At 39.0% G+C, this 17254-nt stretch overlaps 1 protein-coding gene across 1 annotated transcript in view; it reads right to left on the bottom strand.

Moving 5' to 3' along the window:
- LOC126094520 (myotubularin-related protein 13) overlaps positions 1 to 17254 on the bottom strand; it is a 223730-nt gene that overhangs the window by 158414 nt on the left and 48062 nt on the right. Inside the window, 2 exon segments of the mRNA XM_049908937.1 lie at positions 1616 to 1816; positions 9132 to 9440. Coding sequence (XP_049764894.1) covers positions 1616 to 1816; positions 9132 to 9440 — 510 coding nt within the window.

The following is a 17254-nucleotide window of genomic DNA, read 5'->3' as shown; positions in this document are numbered from 1 at the left end:
AGACAACGTCAGATAAAGTATTGGAAACCATTCTTAGCCTGCTCTGTTGAAAGAGTTCAATACCAGCAAGGACCTCCCATGATTAAGAAGTAGTAACTTATTAAATTTTACCATAAAATTTAAAGAAAATAATTTTCAGGAAATACAATTTACAGTTCAACCTAATGTTCCTTTTAAGTCACCTCTTCAGGAGGTCCCAGATTTGCACTTGGGATCCTCTTTCCCTTCAAGACTTCTCTTCTGGTTTCTTGTTTTCTGTCTTCTTTTCTTTACCAGGTCTTCAACTGACTTTTCAGCTGCAGAGGGGAGATGTAGATCAATTTTTCTCAGGATGTCTTGAGTGAAATTTCCAAACTAAAAGCCCATTCTCTCTAATACCTTCATCCTCCCTATGTTCCCATCATTAAATACAAGAACTGCATCACTAGTTTTAATTCTGACAACTGTAAAGATGAAAATGTGGTTTTAGGGCATCCTTTCCACATAAGTGAATTCAAAGACTCATTTTAATTCTGAATTTTACTGTGAACACACTTTCTTAGAAGTTCAGGGTTGGCTGGAAATCTGTAAGTGGGCTTGGCAGGCTACAATTTGCAAGCCTCTCCTTCTGAATGTAACCCACAGAATCGTCGTTCATCGAGCAAGTATTCAGAAAGTGGGTGTAGCAGGAAGGTTGCATCACACATTTAATTATTTTTCATGCACTTAGAATGCAATTTCATGATTGAATCTTTGATCTTTGAGAACTTACTGTCCCGAAGTTATACTAAAAAATAAATTGAAAATCAACATTTTCATTAATTTCACAAATGTACCCCCGTAAAACAACTTCTATAGCCTCTGTGAGAGTGGCACTAAAAATGAAGACACTGTGGTTATGTTTTTGAAATCCATGTCGAAAAACCAGACGAAAATGACACATCCTTTGTTAAAATTGAACAAATTTAAAAAATTAATAAAGGCACTAAATATTATTCAAAAATGGAGTAAATGTTAGAGATTTGTTTAAAATTGATACCCACAGCAGTGCTGCAAGATAACATGTAATTTATATAGTTTCAGTTTTTCAGAGTATCACAAATTGCATTAAGAATGACAGAAGTCACACAAGCCCTGTCCCTTACATAATTAGAGTTTTTAATATTTAACTAGGTAAGATTTCAAACTTTAAGTTGAAGTATTGCATGCCTCAAGTATTTCACTCTTCACGTATTTTATTTAAAAAATGAGGTCTATAATTCAAATTAATACACAGAATTTCTGCAGCCCATAACATTCATGTATGTTCTGTATTTTTCTTGTCCCCTAAGAACCCATTAATTTTCTTATTTAACTATAATGTAAAAATTATTTCACTGGTTATCCTTTATTCTCCACATTCAACTGTCTGAATGAGTCATATGCCATTTAGAAGAAGAGATGTTACAGTACTGGATGATAAACCTCATGAAAAGTTAGTGATTGTACTGTTGACACATGGAATGGCTCAAAAGCTATGTACCGAAGTATATTTAGTAACATAGCACGAAAGTTATATTTTCTATTATTAAATGATACTTTATTTAAAGATTATCTTCTCACTTGCTTTAAAATAATTTCTTCAACTGTTACAAACCTGAATATGGGCAATTAATAGGCGTTGATCTTGAGCCTCCAGGCGAAATAATTCACTAAGACTGCTGTACAGTTCATCCCACACATCGCAAGGCCGCCAAGGTGGACCACGTTCAGCCACAAAACCAGTGAAGAACATGCAGTCCAACACACGAGTTGTGAAATCACAATCCATCAAACATCTTTCTCCTAAAAAAGCTGCCTGCAAGCAATGAAAATAATTTTACTTCATATGAAATATCACATTAGCAACTGTGCATTCTCCCTTCTCAGGATACCAAAGGAAGGAAGATTTGAGTCTAATGCGACAACAACAACAACAACAACAACAACATCATCATTAGAGATGGAGCTCAAATTCAGCTTGGGGAAAGGTGTGAAAGGAAATCAGTTATTCCCTTTCAAAGAAAACATCCCAGCATCCACCTGAAGTGATTTAAGGAACTCTCAAAAAACCTGCAGTTAGATGACTGGACAGAGATTTGAGCTGCTATTCATCTGAATATGAGTCCAGTGTCTTATGACAGTCCTACCTCACTTGGTCTCTGAGCTACAATTTTTGCAAATTTGTTGACTGTCCGTCGACCAACAAAAATGGTTATACATTGCTTACAGTATCATTCATGCATTGCCATGTAATGACAAAGTGTTACTGAGGCATCATGATATTCACCCGAGTCAAATCTATGCATGATCAGGGCTGCGTTTATTCAGTACATGCAAGTCAGTTCTTGTATCGAGTCTTCTAATTCAGCCCTTCGTTTGTCACAACTTGGATTTTTGCATTTTCATCAAGAGTATAGATGCGGCATCTAGTACCATTAATAGCTGCAGCAATTCTAAGTCTGTTTGAACATGGAACTATCATCTGGCTGAACAGATAATAGATGCTTGTCAGCATGCAGTGAAAATTGCAGCCTATATATCTACAATTACTGTGTGTTCATACCGTATTTACTTGCTTTTGAGTTTGTTATTTCCTTTTCAAAACAACAATGGCAGCCATTGGTTTGGGTCCTGTCATTGCTACAAGTAATTGTGGAAGTGATCCCACATATTTACAATTCTGATATACAGAATTTGAATGCAAACTAAATGCAACTGCAGCTCCTCCACCATTCTTCAAATCTCTGTCATGGCAACTGTACTTTGCACAGCATTTATTCAGGGTTCTCAGGTTTCTTACTGTGTGTGAACACACTTTTCAGCAGATTATACTTCTCTGACACTTGCTGGAAAGTTAATGAGATGATATTGTATACAATCGCCTGCCTCTTGGGAGGCACCTATCGTATGACATGTTTCAAGGCAATGAGCAAATCATTGATTTCTCAATGTTTAGTGAACTTACTGATGTCCGACAGTGTCATAGGAGAACTTCTGTTAACTTTGGTAAAAATGGGCCTGTCCTTGCCTCGGCAAGGTATTATTTGGTGGCTGCAAAATACAGTTCATAAAAGGCATGATTCAAGTTTCCACAGAGCCCACAGTTTTAACTTTTCACTAATAATCAAATATGTTGCTTAATTTTAAGCTGACAACTTTCCTATAATGTACTTTAATTACTTTGCACTAGTCTAAACATTTGGTTCCAAAAATATACCCCAGATTAATTGGTAGCCAATGTCAGTTGTTTCCTTTTACTGCTGGATATCCAGGAAATTTATGGTACCACTCATGAGGCCACTTCTGAAGTGACAAGTATTGTATAAAAACCAGCACATAAACTAAAAAAAAAAAAAATAGTAGGCAAATATTCTTACCTGTAACAATTAATTTCACATAAACTATTTCACACTTTGAATCTTGCTAGCTTCAAGTGTGTTACTCATAAAAATGAAATCACTGTTTTTCATGCACTTTAACTACACCTTTGTAAATATTTCACTTGACCCCGACAATCTCTTTGGTGCTTTTATCTGGTTTCATCAAACTGTGTCTCCTAATATGTTGAAATATCAATAAGGTAAAATAATTTGTGACTGACTGCTGATAAAAAGGAAAATGGTTCAATTGGCTCTGAGCACTATGGAAATTAACATCTGAGTTCATCAGTCCCCTAGAACTTAGAACTACTTAAATCTAACTAACCTAAGGACATCACACACATCCATGCCCGAGGCAGGATTCGAACCCGCAACCGTAGCGATTGTGCGGTTCCAGACTGTAACACGTAGAACCACTCAGCCACTCTGGTCGGCAATAAAAAGGCAGAAAGTGTTGTTATGCTATTAATGTCCTCTTTAAAGAAAGAACCAATTTGTAATGGGGTAAGAAAAACTTTATTTATAAATGTAAATTGTTTCACAAACTACAATATGCACATTTTTTTTCCACTTTTCAACACAGTCACCATGAATGTTTAAACATTCGTCAAGTCGTCGCACCAGCTTTTGGATCCCAGCATCAAAGAACTCTGCCACCTGACTGTTAAACCAGTTAGTAACAGTTTCTTTCAACATCTCATCATTTTCCAAGGACTTTTCACCAAGAAATTACTTCAGTTTTGGAAACTGATGAAAGTCCGATTGTGCTAAGTCAGGGCTGTGTGATGGATGATCCAGTAATTCCCAATGAAACTTGTCCAGTTGCGTCTTTGTTCTTGCTGCAATGTGAGGTGGAGCATTGTTGTGAAGCAGAACGACGCTGCTAGAAAGCAGTCCCCACTGGCGATTTTGATAGGTGCTTAAGCTTTAATAATGGTTCACAATACCTCTCAGCATTTATTGTCATTCTTCTTGGCAAAATGTCTAAAAGAATAATGCCTTTCCAGTCCCAAAAAACCATGGCCATGATTTTCCGTGTTGAAGGTCTTGTTTGAATTTTTGTGGTTTCGTCAGGTAGTTTGAATGATGTTTGAATTTTTGTGGTTTCGTCGGGTAGTTTGAATGATGCCACTCACTGGATTGATGTTTATTCTCTGAAGTGTAGTCCACAATCCACATTTCACATGGTCACAATGTGACTCAAGAACTCTTCACCATCCTTGTGATAGTGTTCCAAAAAGAAGGTGCCATTCGCTTTGTTTTGTGTCCTTCTGTCAACATATTTGCCAACTGTCTTGCACAAATTTTTTGTTGTGAAGTTCGTCAGTAACAATATGAAAAACTACTGATCTCGAAACTTGCGGAAATTTCTGATACAGATCATCAATAGTGAAGCGCCTGTCTTGGCGAACTGCCTCCTCAACTTTTGTATGTCAAGTCTTCATTCATGACACTAGGCTGCCCAGAACATTCATCATCATGAACATTTGTCCTTCTTTCATTAAACAGCCTACACCATTTATGCATATTTCCATCATTCATTAAACCTGCACCACAAACTTCAACAAGCTGCCAGTGAATTTCAGCAGGACGAACTTGTTTCGCATTTAAGAACCAAGTAACAAGCGCACTTCACAACTGGTGGGATTAATGATTGACATGGCGACAAACAAAGCAATACAACCATACAATCAACACCAGCAGAGAAGTTGAACATAATGGCGGCGTAGTGGGAGCCTGGCCAAGCCTGGACGACAGTGAACAGACCGTCATATGACTGGACACGTGGATGCGATGCGCTTCAAAAATGACCCTCGTAGATACCACCATACTAAAATTTATGGTAAAGAGCAGTATGAGAATGTACTTTCCAAACTTTATTTACTTCTATAATTAGTCACCAGTGTCAAAGGGAATACTAAATTAGCTGCTTTCAAAATATATTAAGCAGCAAACACTTATATGGGTATGGGCATGTGCTTTCACAGTAGATATATACATATCTTACAACAAAATAGGAAAGTTCTGGTTGGATATAAAAGTAAAGGAGACCACTCAACGAATTGTGTAAGTGCGGTATCATTGACAGGTACAAACAAAAAAGAAGGAAAACTTACTCACTTTTGGAAGAAATCCTTTTTCGAGCTAAAATAGACAGGCACCTGCACCTTCACACCTACATGGTGCTGGCTAGACAAACAATAAAGGGACCGCAGTCTGACTAGTGGGGGTGGAGATTGTGTTGGGTGAAGTGGGTAGAGAAAGAGAAAAAGAAAGAAAGAGAGAGAGAGAGAGAGAGAGAGAGAGAGAGAGAGAGAGAGAGAAGAGAGGGTGGGGGAGGGGGGTGCACATGTACTCATGTACTCTAGCTCCAGAAATGATCCATTTCTAAAGGTAGTTTCCTTTTCCCTTTGTGCGCCTGTCAACAACTCCATACTCCAGCTATTCGGGGAGTGGGCTGTCATGCCTGTCTGTCTGCTTGTCTGAACAAGTTCTCCAAAACTAGTAGATGAATTTTCATGTGGTTTTCATAGCCAAGTTAAGCAGAGCTTGCGGCAGGCTTTATTTCATCAAACTTGGTCACAGAAAAAACATGTCACAACTGAAAGTTTTATTCATACTATTATTAAAAATGAGAAAGTAATTATGTCCGTTATCTTTTCACAACCAACCTGCTCAATCAATTTTGAAGAAATTTAGTATGGAAATAACGTGAACCTTGAGGAAGAACATGGGGGAACTTTAGAAAGCATTTAGTACAAGGCACTTATTGAGTTGAAGAAAATTACATGAATTAGGGAAAAGATATTTACTCTTTGAAATAGCTATCTACTATTTGACTTTTGATCTTTATTGTATTTATGAAAACACTTATTGGCTGATATATGCTACATGATATGATTCAAAGTAATGAATATAATGCTTATGCACTCTTCAATGTGTTGTCCTATACTTCCACACTGTGTGTTACATAATATCTATATATGAAAGGAAATGTCCTGACTGAAGGACACCTCATTGCCCAGCCCAAACCACTATGGACAGAAACTTTAAATTTGGAGGATGGGTTAATCTTATCCTGTCGGCTTCGTTTAAGAAGGGTAAGAAAAGGTTTTTTAAAGATATGTCACTATTACAGCAACTTTGATGCTAGAACTGCGAAAACTGGTACAGTATTTCGTTTCTAGGTCACAAATAATAAATACTTGTCTCACCATTTTTGGAAATTCAACCCCTAAGGAGGTGAAACATATGAGAAAGTTTTTTTTTTAAATAATAAATCATTATTCAAGACCTACAAAGCATTTTTAAAGCTACATCTATGAAAATTGATATTCGACTTCTCAGCTAGAAAAATACGTGTTTCAACATTTTTGGAAATCCAACGCGTAAGGCAGTGAAATAGGGGACGAAAAGTTATGAAATTATTTTATTATGAAAGCAGAATCAGGTTTTGGTCAGAAGTACGAAGTCTGTTCAAAAGATTCTGGAACATTCGTAATTTTATGCCAATGGAGTGAGAGCGAAATGCGGTTGGCATCCCTGCACACACCTGTGTTTAATCTGTAACTGCCAGAAATTTCATTGATGTATGTCTGTTAGTTATTGTTCACTGCTGCACTGAGTAGAACATTGTGCCACGCAGTCTGCAAATTTCGAAACGACAGAGTTAAAGGAGCAATGCATCTGCATTAAATTTTGCGTAAAACTCAAGACAACATTTATGAAGACACACCAAATGATGCGGGAAGACTATGGTGATGAGTACTTAAGCCACACACTGTGTTACGAGTGGTTTACACAGTTTAAAAATGTCCAGACAAAAGTTGAAGATGATCCTTGTTCAGGAGGCCCTTCGATGTCTACTGACAACACTCATGCAGGAACGTCAATGAAATTGTGCCTGTCAATTGAAGACTGACTGTCTGAGAGATTGGACAAGAATGTAAAATTTCAGTTGGATAATTTCATTAATCCTAACTCAGCATCTCAGAATGCATTGAGTTGCAGCCAAGTTCATCCCACAGTTCATGAGTCAAGACCAGAAAGACCTTCACTTCACAATCTGTGAAGAGCTTTTGGACTGCACAAATGAGAACAAGATGTTTCTCAAGAGAATCATAACTGGTGATGAGACGTGGGTCTAAGGTTATGATATCGAGACATTCAGTCTTCACAATGGGTCAGGAAAGGTTCTTCAAGAACAAAAAAAGTTCATCAGGACAGGTGAAATGTCAAAGCCATGCTCCTACTTTTCTTTGACTTGGAGGAATTAGTTCATCATACATTCATGCCACAGGGACATACTGTTAATCGATGGTACTATCAGGACGTGTTGTGATGCCCGAGAGAAAATATGAGAAGGAAACAGCCTGAAATGTGGTGAGACAATTCATGGCTCTTGCATCATGATAATGCAACCACACATTCATCCTTGTTGGTGAGTGACTAATACACAAAAAACTAAATCACTAGGCTGCCTCATCCTCCATCTGCAGGCTCCTGCAGACTTGTCTTTCATATCCAAAATTGGAAACTTTGTTCAAAGGACAAAGATTTACAACAATAGATGAGATAAAAGAATATTCACAGGTAGCACTTTGTGTGATCCAGCATGAAGCATACCAAGACTGCTTCCGGAAGTGGAAATGGCATTGGGACTAGTGTATAAATTTTGGAGGGGAGTATTTCGAAGGAGACCATGCACCATAAAAACTAATGGTAGAAAATTTTTTGGAAAAAGTTCCAGAGTTTTTTGATCAGACATTGTACATTCGGAAAAGACCATGCCTCTATGACCTAAAATAGTGTGAAAAGTTTAGGTGTTGCAATTTGTGAACTAAACCAAAGAAAGCTATTTAACCATCACCATGATGAACTGGCTTTGCCAGAACTGCATAGAAAAAGTGAAGGAGCTTTAATACACTCATTTTTCAGTACACCTAATATATGTCTATAAAATTATTTTTGTTGTAATTGCTATGCAAACTTATCATTATGATGAAAGAATATACGAGAATATACATTTAAGATGATATAATTCAGTACTGGGTGTAAGAGTGTCACTAATAACTACAGAACGACTCATCTGATTTCTCTCTTTCCTTTTTTAACTTGCTATATTAAATTAAATTAAAGCTGTTCAAACACTTTAATTATGCTAAGACTGGCAGCTACGTAAAGGGTCACTAACTCTTTTATAGTGCATAGATTTACACGTGAGCAGTGGGCATAACTACATACAAATTCCATCAAAGAAAAACGAAAACAAAAATCTGTGGAGGCCATAGTCTACCTGAGTGAAGCAGTGGGCACATATCTAGTGTATGAGGATACTTCAATCACACAATGCTTAGATGCATGCTACTGCCCATGCCCCTCTGTATGCACTGCACAGTAGCAATGCTACACACGTCCATCTTACACTGGGACACCTCGGGAGATGGGAGAGCAGGCCACACATCACAAGCTGTGCCTACCCAAACGGGCACACACACGAGGGCAGCTTTTGTTATTGCACGTACAGTAACTCACTTCAACACCATCATTCATCAACAAAACTACTGATAAGCGAGCACAGTTGGGGGGTAACAGCTAGTTTTTAAAATACAATTTTTCATTGTTTGACAACTCTATGAATCTGAAGCGACTGGCAGGTTCTTGAACGTCTAATATCGCCAAAATATCTACATTAGTATACTAAAGTCATCCTAATATAACATTAATGCAGAAGATTTCTACTTCATTTACCTTATGAAATGTTATAACAGGTTTCGGATGAATGCGTATGATGGTGAGGCAGCTACGATAACCTTGTAGTAACGCTGCAAAAGTACGCATGAACACAGCACGGAGTTGCTTGTCAAGCAATGCTGGAGGGGCAGGAGTACGGGGGGAGGGTGGTGGGAAGGCAAGGTCAGCTGCTGATAGTTCTGGCTGCAAAATGAGTCCCAGCGCTTCAGTTGTCTGACTCAGTAGTGGCTCTGGTAACAATGGCAATGAAACACCATCAGGTACCAAAATAGAACCTCCATCTAAATCTGCCACAATCACATCCATCTGTAAGAGAGAGAACACATACACATGATTAATTTCCCGTGTAAACTCCTTTGACAATAGCAGAGGCTTACCATTGTATACATAAACAGACATCAAACACAACTATAAACGCTTTTACAGCAACAGATATCACTCAATACTATCCCATCCACACAAGGAACACACTACACTATTATTTATCCTGATGAGAAGCATTTGAAAATTTAAATAAATTACTCAGTCACAGTTTACAATACTCTAATAAAGTTTAAAGCCACCCCCTCCTCCCCCTTTCCCTTTGGACAGATAAAGGAACTTCCAGTTTCAAGAACTAGTGACTGTCATCTTTTATTGGCGTGTGTGGCTGATGTTAGCTTGGAGACACCTTTGGTGCTATTTTAGACATGTAGGCTACATGCCTCCACTTGGTTTTTTCCTCCAGTCTACACAAAAGAACATTTATATATTACTACACTGCACAAGTACTCATCATAGTTATCCAGATGACAAAGAAACACAACCAGCGTTTCACAATAGATTGGACGAAGGCAATAACAACCCACCTTCACTGGGGCAATGCCCAGGACAGTATGAGCAATGCAAGATTTCTGAAGCTGCTTCTGCCACTCATTTCCAAAGTACAGGACTTACTCTGACTCATTTATAATCACAATGAACAAATTTTTGAGTGAAAACTGTATAATGTTAATGAAAAATGCATGGGCAAGAAGCTGACTGACTACATATTAATGTCTAATACCCACAAAAGTTACATGCAGACAGTGTAATGATGGGGAGCGGTGCATTCAAGAAACTTACAACTTCATAAATATTGTTTTTCTTTACTTTATCTTTAACCGTAATTTGATTAAAGAAATCCTCTTGTTTTTAGATGTTCTGCTGCTCAGTGTTGCTCACACAAAGAAGCCCCAGGAAAGAGATTGCACTTTACTATTACAGAGAAAGACGCGTTTACAGTAAACTGATTATGCAACAATACAAATGTACTGCAGGGTGGTGAGGGGGTTAGAGAACGAATGTAGTAAAGTTTCCTGTCCTATCTACAGATCTTAAAATGCTCTGCATCCTGTCACTTGCAATATTTATACATTAATAAAAAAAAAATGTTTTTCTGTGCAATCAAACACAGCACAATACTTCACCTTTATAACAAAAAACCTTCGCTGGAGACATTACAACAAATAAAAATTAACCTTTGCTCATCAATCTGACTGCAATCAATACCCATAAGTCTGCTGAATGAGATGTAGGTTTCAACGTAATGTCATCAAATGTTATCTATCTCGTCTATGGACTAAAGTAAAAACATTATTTTTAAAAAAAAGATCAAACGGTTTCAACACAATATTTATTAACTGTCAGGACCAGAAGTATAAGTCTCTGTTTAGTGCCAATTTTGGTTTATTTAACAAACCATTTCCAGATGGTTCCTAGTGAAACAAAGGATGACTATGGAGTTCCCTTAGAACCATTGTATTTTGGAAAAAAAGAACTGGTGCAGTGAGACAAGATTTTTATTTGATTTATCTTGCACATGACACACTTAGGAAATCAAGTAAATATGACACTTTCTGTGTGGGAAACAAAACAATGCATTATTCTGGAACTTTCACTGTAAAAGAAATAGTTCTACAGGTACTGTGAAGTAAAAGTTCATTCAAACAAACCAGAAGCTGAAAGATATGATGCATTGTCATCATAAATTTTCATGTATGTGCACCACAATATAGTTTCCAGAATAATGCAACAGCTCACACACAGCAGACATCACTTTTAACAAACCACAACATAATGTAACAAACAAAAAATAAAATTGCTTGAAAAAGAGAAGTATTTTCATAAATGTGTTGTGCATAAGACATTGTAAACAAAATCTTGACAGCCATAGAAAATATTTTGACGTTAAAAAGCAAACATTTCCACCTACAGTTGTCTATCAAAGTGCTGAACTGCGAAATCCTGATTATCGTTAATAAACGAAGAAAATTTACTCTTCAACAGAAGCTCAAGGATTATTCACAAAATTAAACTCCCAGCATAGCAAAGAAAAATGTTTTGATATTGTCTACTACATATTTTACACTGAAAAATAATTACACTTCTCTGAAGATGTGCAATCATCCTAAAAATATAGTTCCAAGGAATGAGAACAAACATCGCTATAGGAAAAAATTTATTGAAAGAGAAAGTGTGACAAATCCTGCTGATGTTCAGGATTGAAGTAATGCGTGCATAAAAGATCTGACTAGATCAGTGCAACCACAGAACGTGAGGATGTGGAAAATTAGGAGAACATTAACTTGTCACTGTGACGTTCCTCTTATTTTGGACAACATTTTATTTGCTGATTTTAACATTATATTGTGCCACTGCAGATAACAGGAATAAATCTCTTTCTGGAGAAGCAATGTGAAATGCTACAGCTACAGCTAAGAAGCAGCTCCCATCTTCAACACACAGGTACCAAATCTGGCCACACCATACGGTACTGAAATATGCCAGTGGTGTCAGGAACTAAGAGTAAGCCATGAGAGTGGGTCAAAATTTACAAGTCTGAATGACGAGGTCCACAAATAATTAGGCGCAAAACTAAGAAATTTCTTTATCAAATATTGTTAGTATCCACTTCTGGCATACTACACGTTAGGGAGAGTCTACGTGTCACTGAAGCTTTGCTACTACAGTCCCAATATGTAGTAAATTATTTGTATCAGGAAATGTATGTATGATTATTATTCTGCAAACAACTTGCAAATTATTCATTCTCAATAGTTAAAGATTTCTGTTGCATGCCAATCTCTTCAGTTGGCATTAGGACACAATCAATACCTGTTCCCTGTACCGCCAATGTCCTCCATTTTTCCGTATTTAAGTTTATATAATGGGATCCCAAAATTTATTTAACACAGATCAACCACAAGCATTTCCATTTATAGCCACAGGGCTGGCTGTTTACACCTCTGTATGAATCCAATGTGCTACAAGAACTGTTTCAAGCAACTACATCAGCAAGAGCAAGCCACAGAACAGGTAGGAAGGCATTCTAAGTGTTGATTCACTAAGCTGATCCAGGGTAGGGTAAATTTTTGCAGTCTCAAGTGGATAGGGTTGGGTTGATTTGAGGGGAAGAGACCAAACTGCAAGGTCATCGATCTCATTGGATAGGGAAGGAAGTCAGCCGTCCCCTTTCAAAAGAACCATCCTGGCATTTGCCTGAGGCGATTTAGGGAAATCACAGAAAACCTAATCAGGATGACCAGATGTGGGATTGAACCGTTGTCCTCCCAAATGCGAGTCTAATGTGCTAACCACTGCATCACCTCACTCGGTCAAGTGGAAAGGAATGACCAGTTGTATTGTAGGTCACCTACATCACTTTCTAGCGATTCACAGTTAGACTGAGAAAAGTTGTGGAAGTTTAGTATAATGAGGGAGAACTTGCACCACAACCAATACTAGGATATGAAACCAGAAACATGAACAGCCTGAATGAAACTAGTGTCTTTTGACTTCTTACTTCCATTGAAAATGCGCTCAGTTGGGGAGAAATATGTGAGAATGGCTAAAGGGCATAAATAAAAACTGGCAACACTGTTCTATACCTGCGTCTGCATACATACTCCATAAGCCATCATAAGGTGTGTCATACAACCAGTAATTTCCTTTCCTGTTCCACTCATAAATAGAGCAAGAGGGAAAATGACTGTCTGTATCTCTCTATGAGAGCCCTAATTTTTCCTGTCTTACCTTTGTGATCCTTATGTGAGGTGTATGTTGGGTGCAATAGAATCGTTCTGCAGTCAGCTTCAAATACCAGTTCTCCAAACTTTCAATACAGTGTTTCTTGAAAAGAGTGTCTGCCCTCCAGGGATTTCCATTTGAGTTTCCTAAACATCTCCTAATACTTCTTTACTTTTCTGTTGTTCGAACCTACTTTTAACAAATCTAGCAGCCCACATCTGAAATGCTTCAATGTCTTCCTTTAATTTGACCTGATGTGGGTCCCAAACACTCTAGCAGTATTTAAGAATACGTTGCACTAGTGTCCTATATGCTGTCTCTTTTACACATAAACCACACTTTCCCAAAATTCTTCCAATAAACTGAAACTGGCCATTTGCCTACCCTACCACAATTCTCACTTGATCATTCCATTTCATGTTGCTCTGCAACCCTTCTGCCCAGATATTTACACAACGTAACTGTGTCAAGCAGGGAACTATTAATGCTGTATCTTAACATCAGGGGTTTGTTTTCCTACTCATCCACATTAATTTACATTTTTCTACATTTAGAGCTAGTTTCCACCAACTAGAAATTTCATCTAAGGCATCTTTTATCCTCCTACAGTCACTCAAATTTGACACCTTTCCGTACACCACGTTTTGGAAACAGAGCCAGAGTCACTCTTTGGTGTGACATCACGTGTGCTGGACTGCTGATGAAATTGCTCGTCAATATTTCATAAAGTTTTAGTCTTCAGTTATTTATTTTAAAGTTAATATTTGCTGTAAAAGTAACTAATTAGTGGATTTTCATTAATCTCTGTCTTTCTTCCTGTGTTCTTGATGTGAGTGATTTTTTTTTTTTTTTTTTTTTAGGGCGCACAACTTCAATGGTCATTAGCGCCCTGACTACTCTAAGAATGCACCGCGAGGCACAAGTGGACAACAACAACTAAAAAGGAAAACACGATAAAAGACAGACTGACAGGCATAGGATTAAAAAACAGCATCATCAAATGTCCTTAGAGAGGTTTGTCAAATTGATAAAACGAAGAACACGAGCAACTGCTCGTGGGTCATCCGCTAAAAGGGCATCGAAAGTACTTGGCAGGTTAAGATCTAGACGCAATGTGTTAAAATCTGGACAGGACATGAAAATGTGTCGAACCGTCAGCAAGTGCCCACATGGGCAGAACGGCACCGGCGCAGCCGTCAGCAGATGGCGATGGCTGAACCGGCAGTGTCCAATTCTTAACCGGGCCAAAACTACCTCCTCCCGCCGAGAAGGGCGTGAGGAGGACGTCCAAGCCACGGGAAGAGGTTTTAAGGCCCGAAGCTTGTTGTCTGTAAGTGCAGCCCAATCGGCATGCCACAGCGATACAATGCGCCGACAAATGACCCTGCTAAAATCGGACGAAGGGACACAACAAGAAGCTGCCCGAGGCTGGAGGACCGCAGCCTTGGCCGTGGCATCTGCAGCTTCGTTCCCAGGGATACCGACATGGCCAGGGACCCACATAAAGCTAACCGGAGAACCGACGTCCACCAGCTGCTGAAGAGAGCGTTGGATCCGGTGTACGAAAGGGTGAACCGGGTACGGATCACTGAGGCTCTGGATGGCGCTCAGGGAGTCGGAGCAGATGACATAAGCAGAATGTCGGTGGCAGCAGATGTAAAGAACAGCCTGGTAGAGGGCAAAGAGCTCAGCTGTGAAGACCGAACAATGGCCATGGAGCCGGTATTTGAAACTTTGTGCCCCGACAATAAAGGAACACCCGACCCCGTCATTGGTCTTAGAGCCATCTGTATAAATGAAAGTCATGTTGATGAACTTCGAACGAAGTTCCAAAAAACGGGAGTGGTATACCGAACCGGGGGTAACCTCTTTTGGGAGCGAGCTGAGGTCAAGGTGAACGCGGACCTGAGCCTGGAGCCAAGGTGGCGTGTGGCTCTCGCCCACTCGAAAGGTTGCAGGGAGTGAAAAATTAAGGTGTTGAAGGAGGCGACGAAAGCGAACTCCAGGGGGTAGCAGGGCAGAGACATACAACCCGTATTGACGGTCGAGAGAGTCGTCAAAAAAGGAACGATAAGACGGATGGTCGGGCATTGACAGTAGCCGACAGGCATACCGACAAAGCAGTATATCGCGCCGGTAGGTGAGTGGCAATTCGCCAGCGTCAGCATGAAGACTCCCTACGGGACTAGTAGAAATTACTAACAAAGCATCATTCGGAGTAGTGCCGTAGGCCGCTGTTAATCTCATTAGTAGCACGCCCCCGTTGAACTCTTCTCACTACTGAGGCTGGCTTCACTAGTTGCAATCTATGAACCCAGATGCTCACACCATATCCTACAACTGATGCTAATATAGATTGGTGATATACTCTAATTGTCTTCAAGAGAATCTGAAATTGCCTATTTAAAAGGTTACAATATTATTCATTACATTGGTATCTTTTCTGCCTGCTTCTTCAACATGATGTGCAAAGTTATGATGTTCATCAAGAAAAACCCTTAGATATCTCGTTACTGCACTACTTCTAATCGTTGTATCATTTAATTTTATTTTAGGGTTTCTTATTACGTTCCCTTTCAGCAGGAGGTACACTGTTTTGTGAGGTGCTAGTGACAACTGTGACTCTGACACCAGCCCTCAAGTTCATGCAGGGCGCATTACATTTGTCTTCCATAATTCTTCTGAAATCACCACTTACAACAAACAGTACATCATCTGGAAATACCACCAGACCGCTTATGTTATTGCATCATGTAACTTCTATAGTCCACTACTACATCCCAAAAATCTGGACCACACACTGATCCCTGTGGACAGCCTTTTGTTATTGTCTCCATTATTTTCTTTCCTGGGCATGTTAAACAAGCACGTTGCCCATGGCAATAGTCTCTCAAGCAATTACACAGCACTTCTGGATACCCAAATTCCTAAGGTGACCAAAGAAAGATGGCCACCATAGGTTACCAAAACTGCCAGCAATATCAATCATCATCGCTAAGGTCTACATAGAATTAGTATCTGTCACTAGTGAAACCACCTTGTTAACTGCATCTTCAGTTGACTTGCCTCTTATAAACCGTACTGGTGAGGGCTCACCCCATGTAGCAGTCTGTGATTTTGTAATCTTTTGCATTATAGTTTTTCAAATATCTTGCCGAGAACATTCAAAAGACAAATTGGTCTGTATGATTTGGGTATCATAGGATCTTTATCTTACCCTTTAATAATTATTACCACTTCAGTGTTCTTCCACTGTGCAGGGACCCTTCCTTGCAAGACACATTCATTCTACAGATCACAAAAGTAATTATCTAATTGGTCACATAAAGCTTGTATTACTTCAGCAGGGATCCCATACGGTCCTGGGAATTTTTTCTTTTTCAGTCTTAAAATTATATGCCTAATTTCTTCTTGTGCAAAGGGGTACACAAGATTTCTGTTCCTATGATTCTTCCCATAACATGTCTCATAACCTACACTGATCATCTGTCTCACCTTGTTCTACATCATCAGGAAGTAGTGTTTCCATTAGCAGGGCAGCTGACTGTTCCCAGCTTTCTGTTACTGTCCCAGCATTCCTTCTGAGAGTAAAGAAGACTCTCAGACTATGTTACGTTTTCTAAGTTACCTCCACAAAATGCTTCCATCGTTCCATTTTTGTTTCCCACAACTCTTGCTTAACATGTTGTTGAAAATATCTATCTATCCAACCTTCGGACTCTTTCTTCTTGAGTCATGCTTCCCTGTTATAGCTCCCTGGCTCTTCTTGTTTCGCATCTTAATTTCTACAGCGTCTCGGTCCTGATGCAAGGTACTCCTTTACAATGACCTCTGCTGATAGATATCGATGCCTCCATTGCTCTATGTATAGCCACTGCCAGTTCTTGCACTTCAACATCTACATTATCACCCAGCGATCCTGGACACTGAAACACTCTTCTTAGTTCTTCCCAGTTGGCGTTCTTGATATTTGGGACTTACGTGCACATTTTCTGTGTCATCTCTGATTTCCTTTCCAGTGATGGTATAGCATACGATATTGAGGTCACTCGATGTCATTCCACTCGCAACCT

The sequence above is a fragment of the Schistocerca cancellata genome, chromosome 8, assembly GCF_023864275.1.
Source record: "Schistocerca cancellata isolate TAMUIC-IGC-003103 chromosome 8, iqSchCanc2.1, whole genome shotgun sequence".
Taxonomy (NCBI): Eukaryota; Metazoa; Arthropoda; class Insecta; order Orthoptera; family Acrididae; genus Schistocerca; species Schistocerca cancellata.
This window is presented reverse-complemented; position numbering and strand designations above follow the sequence as displayed.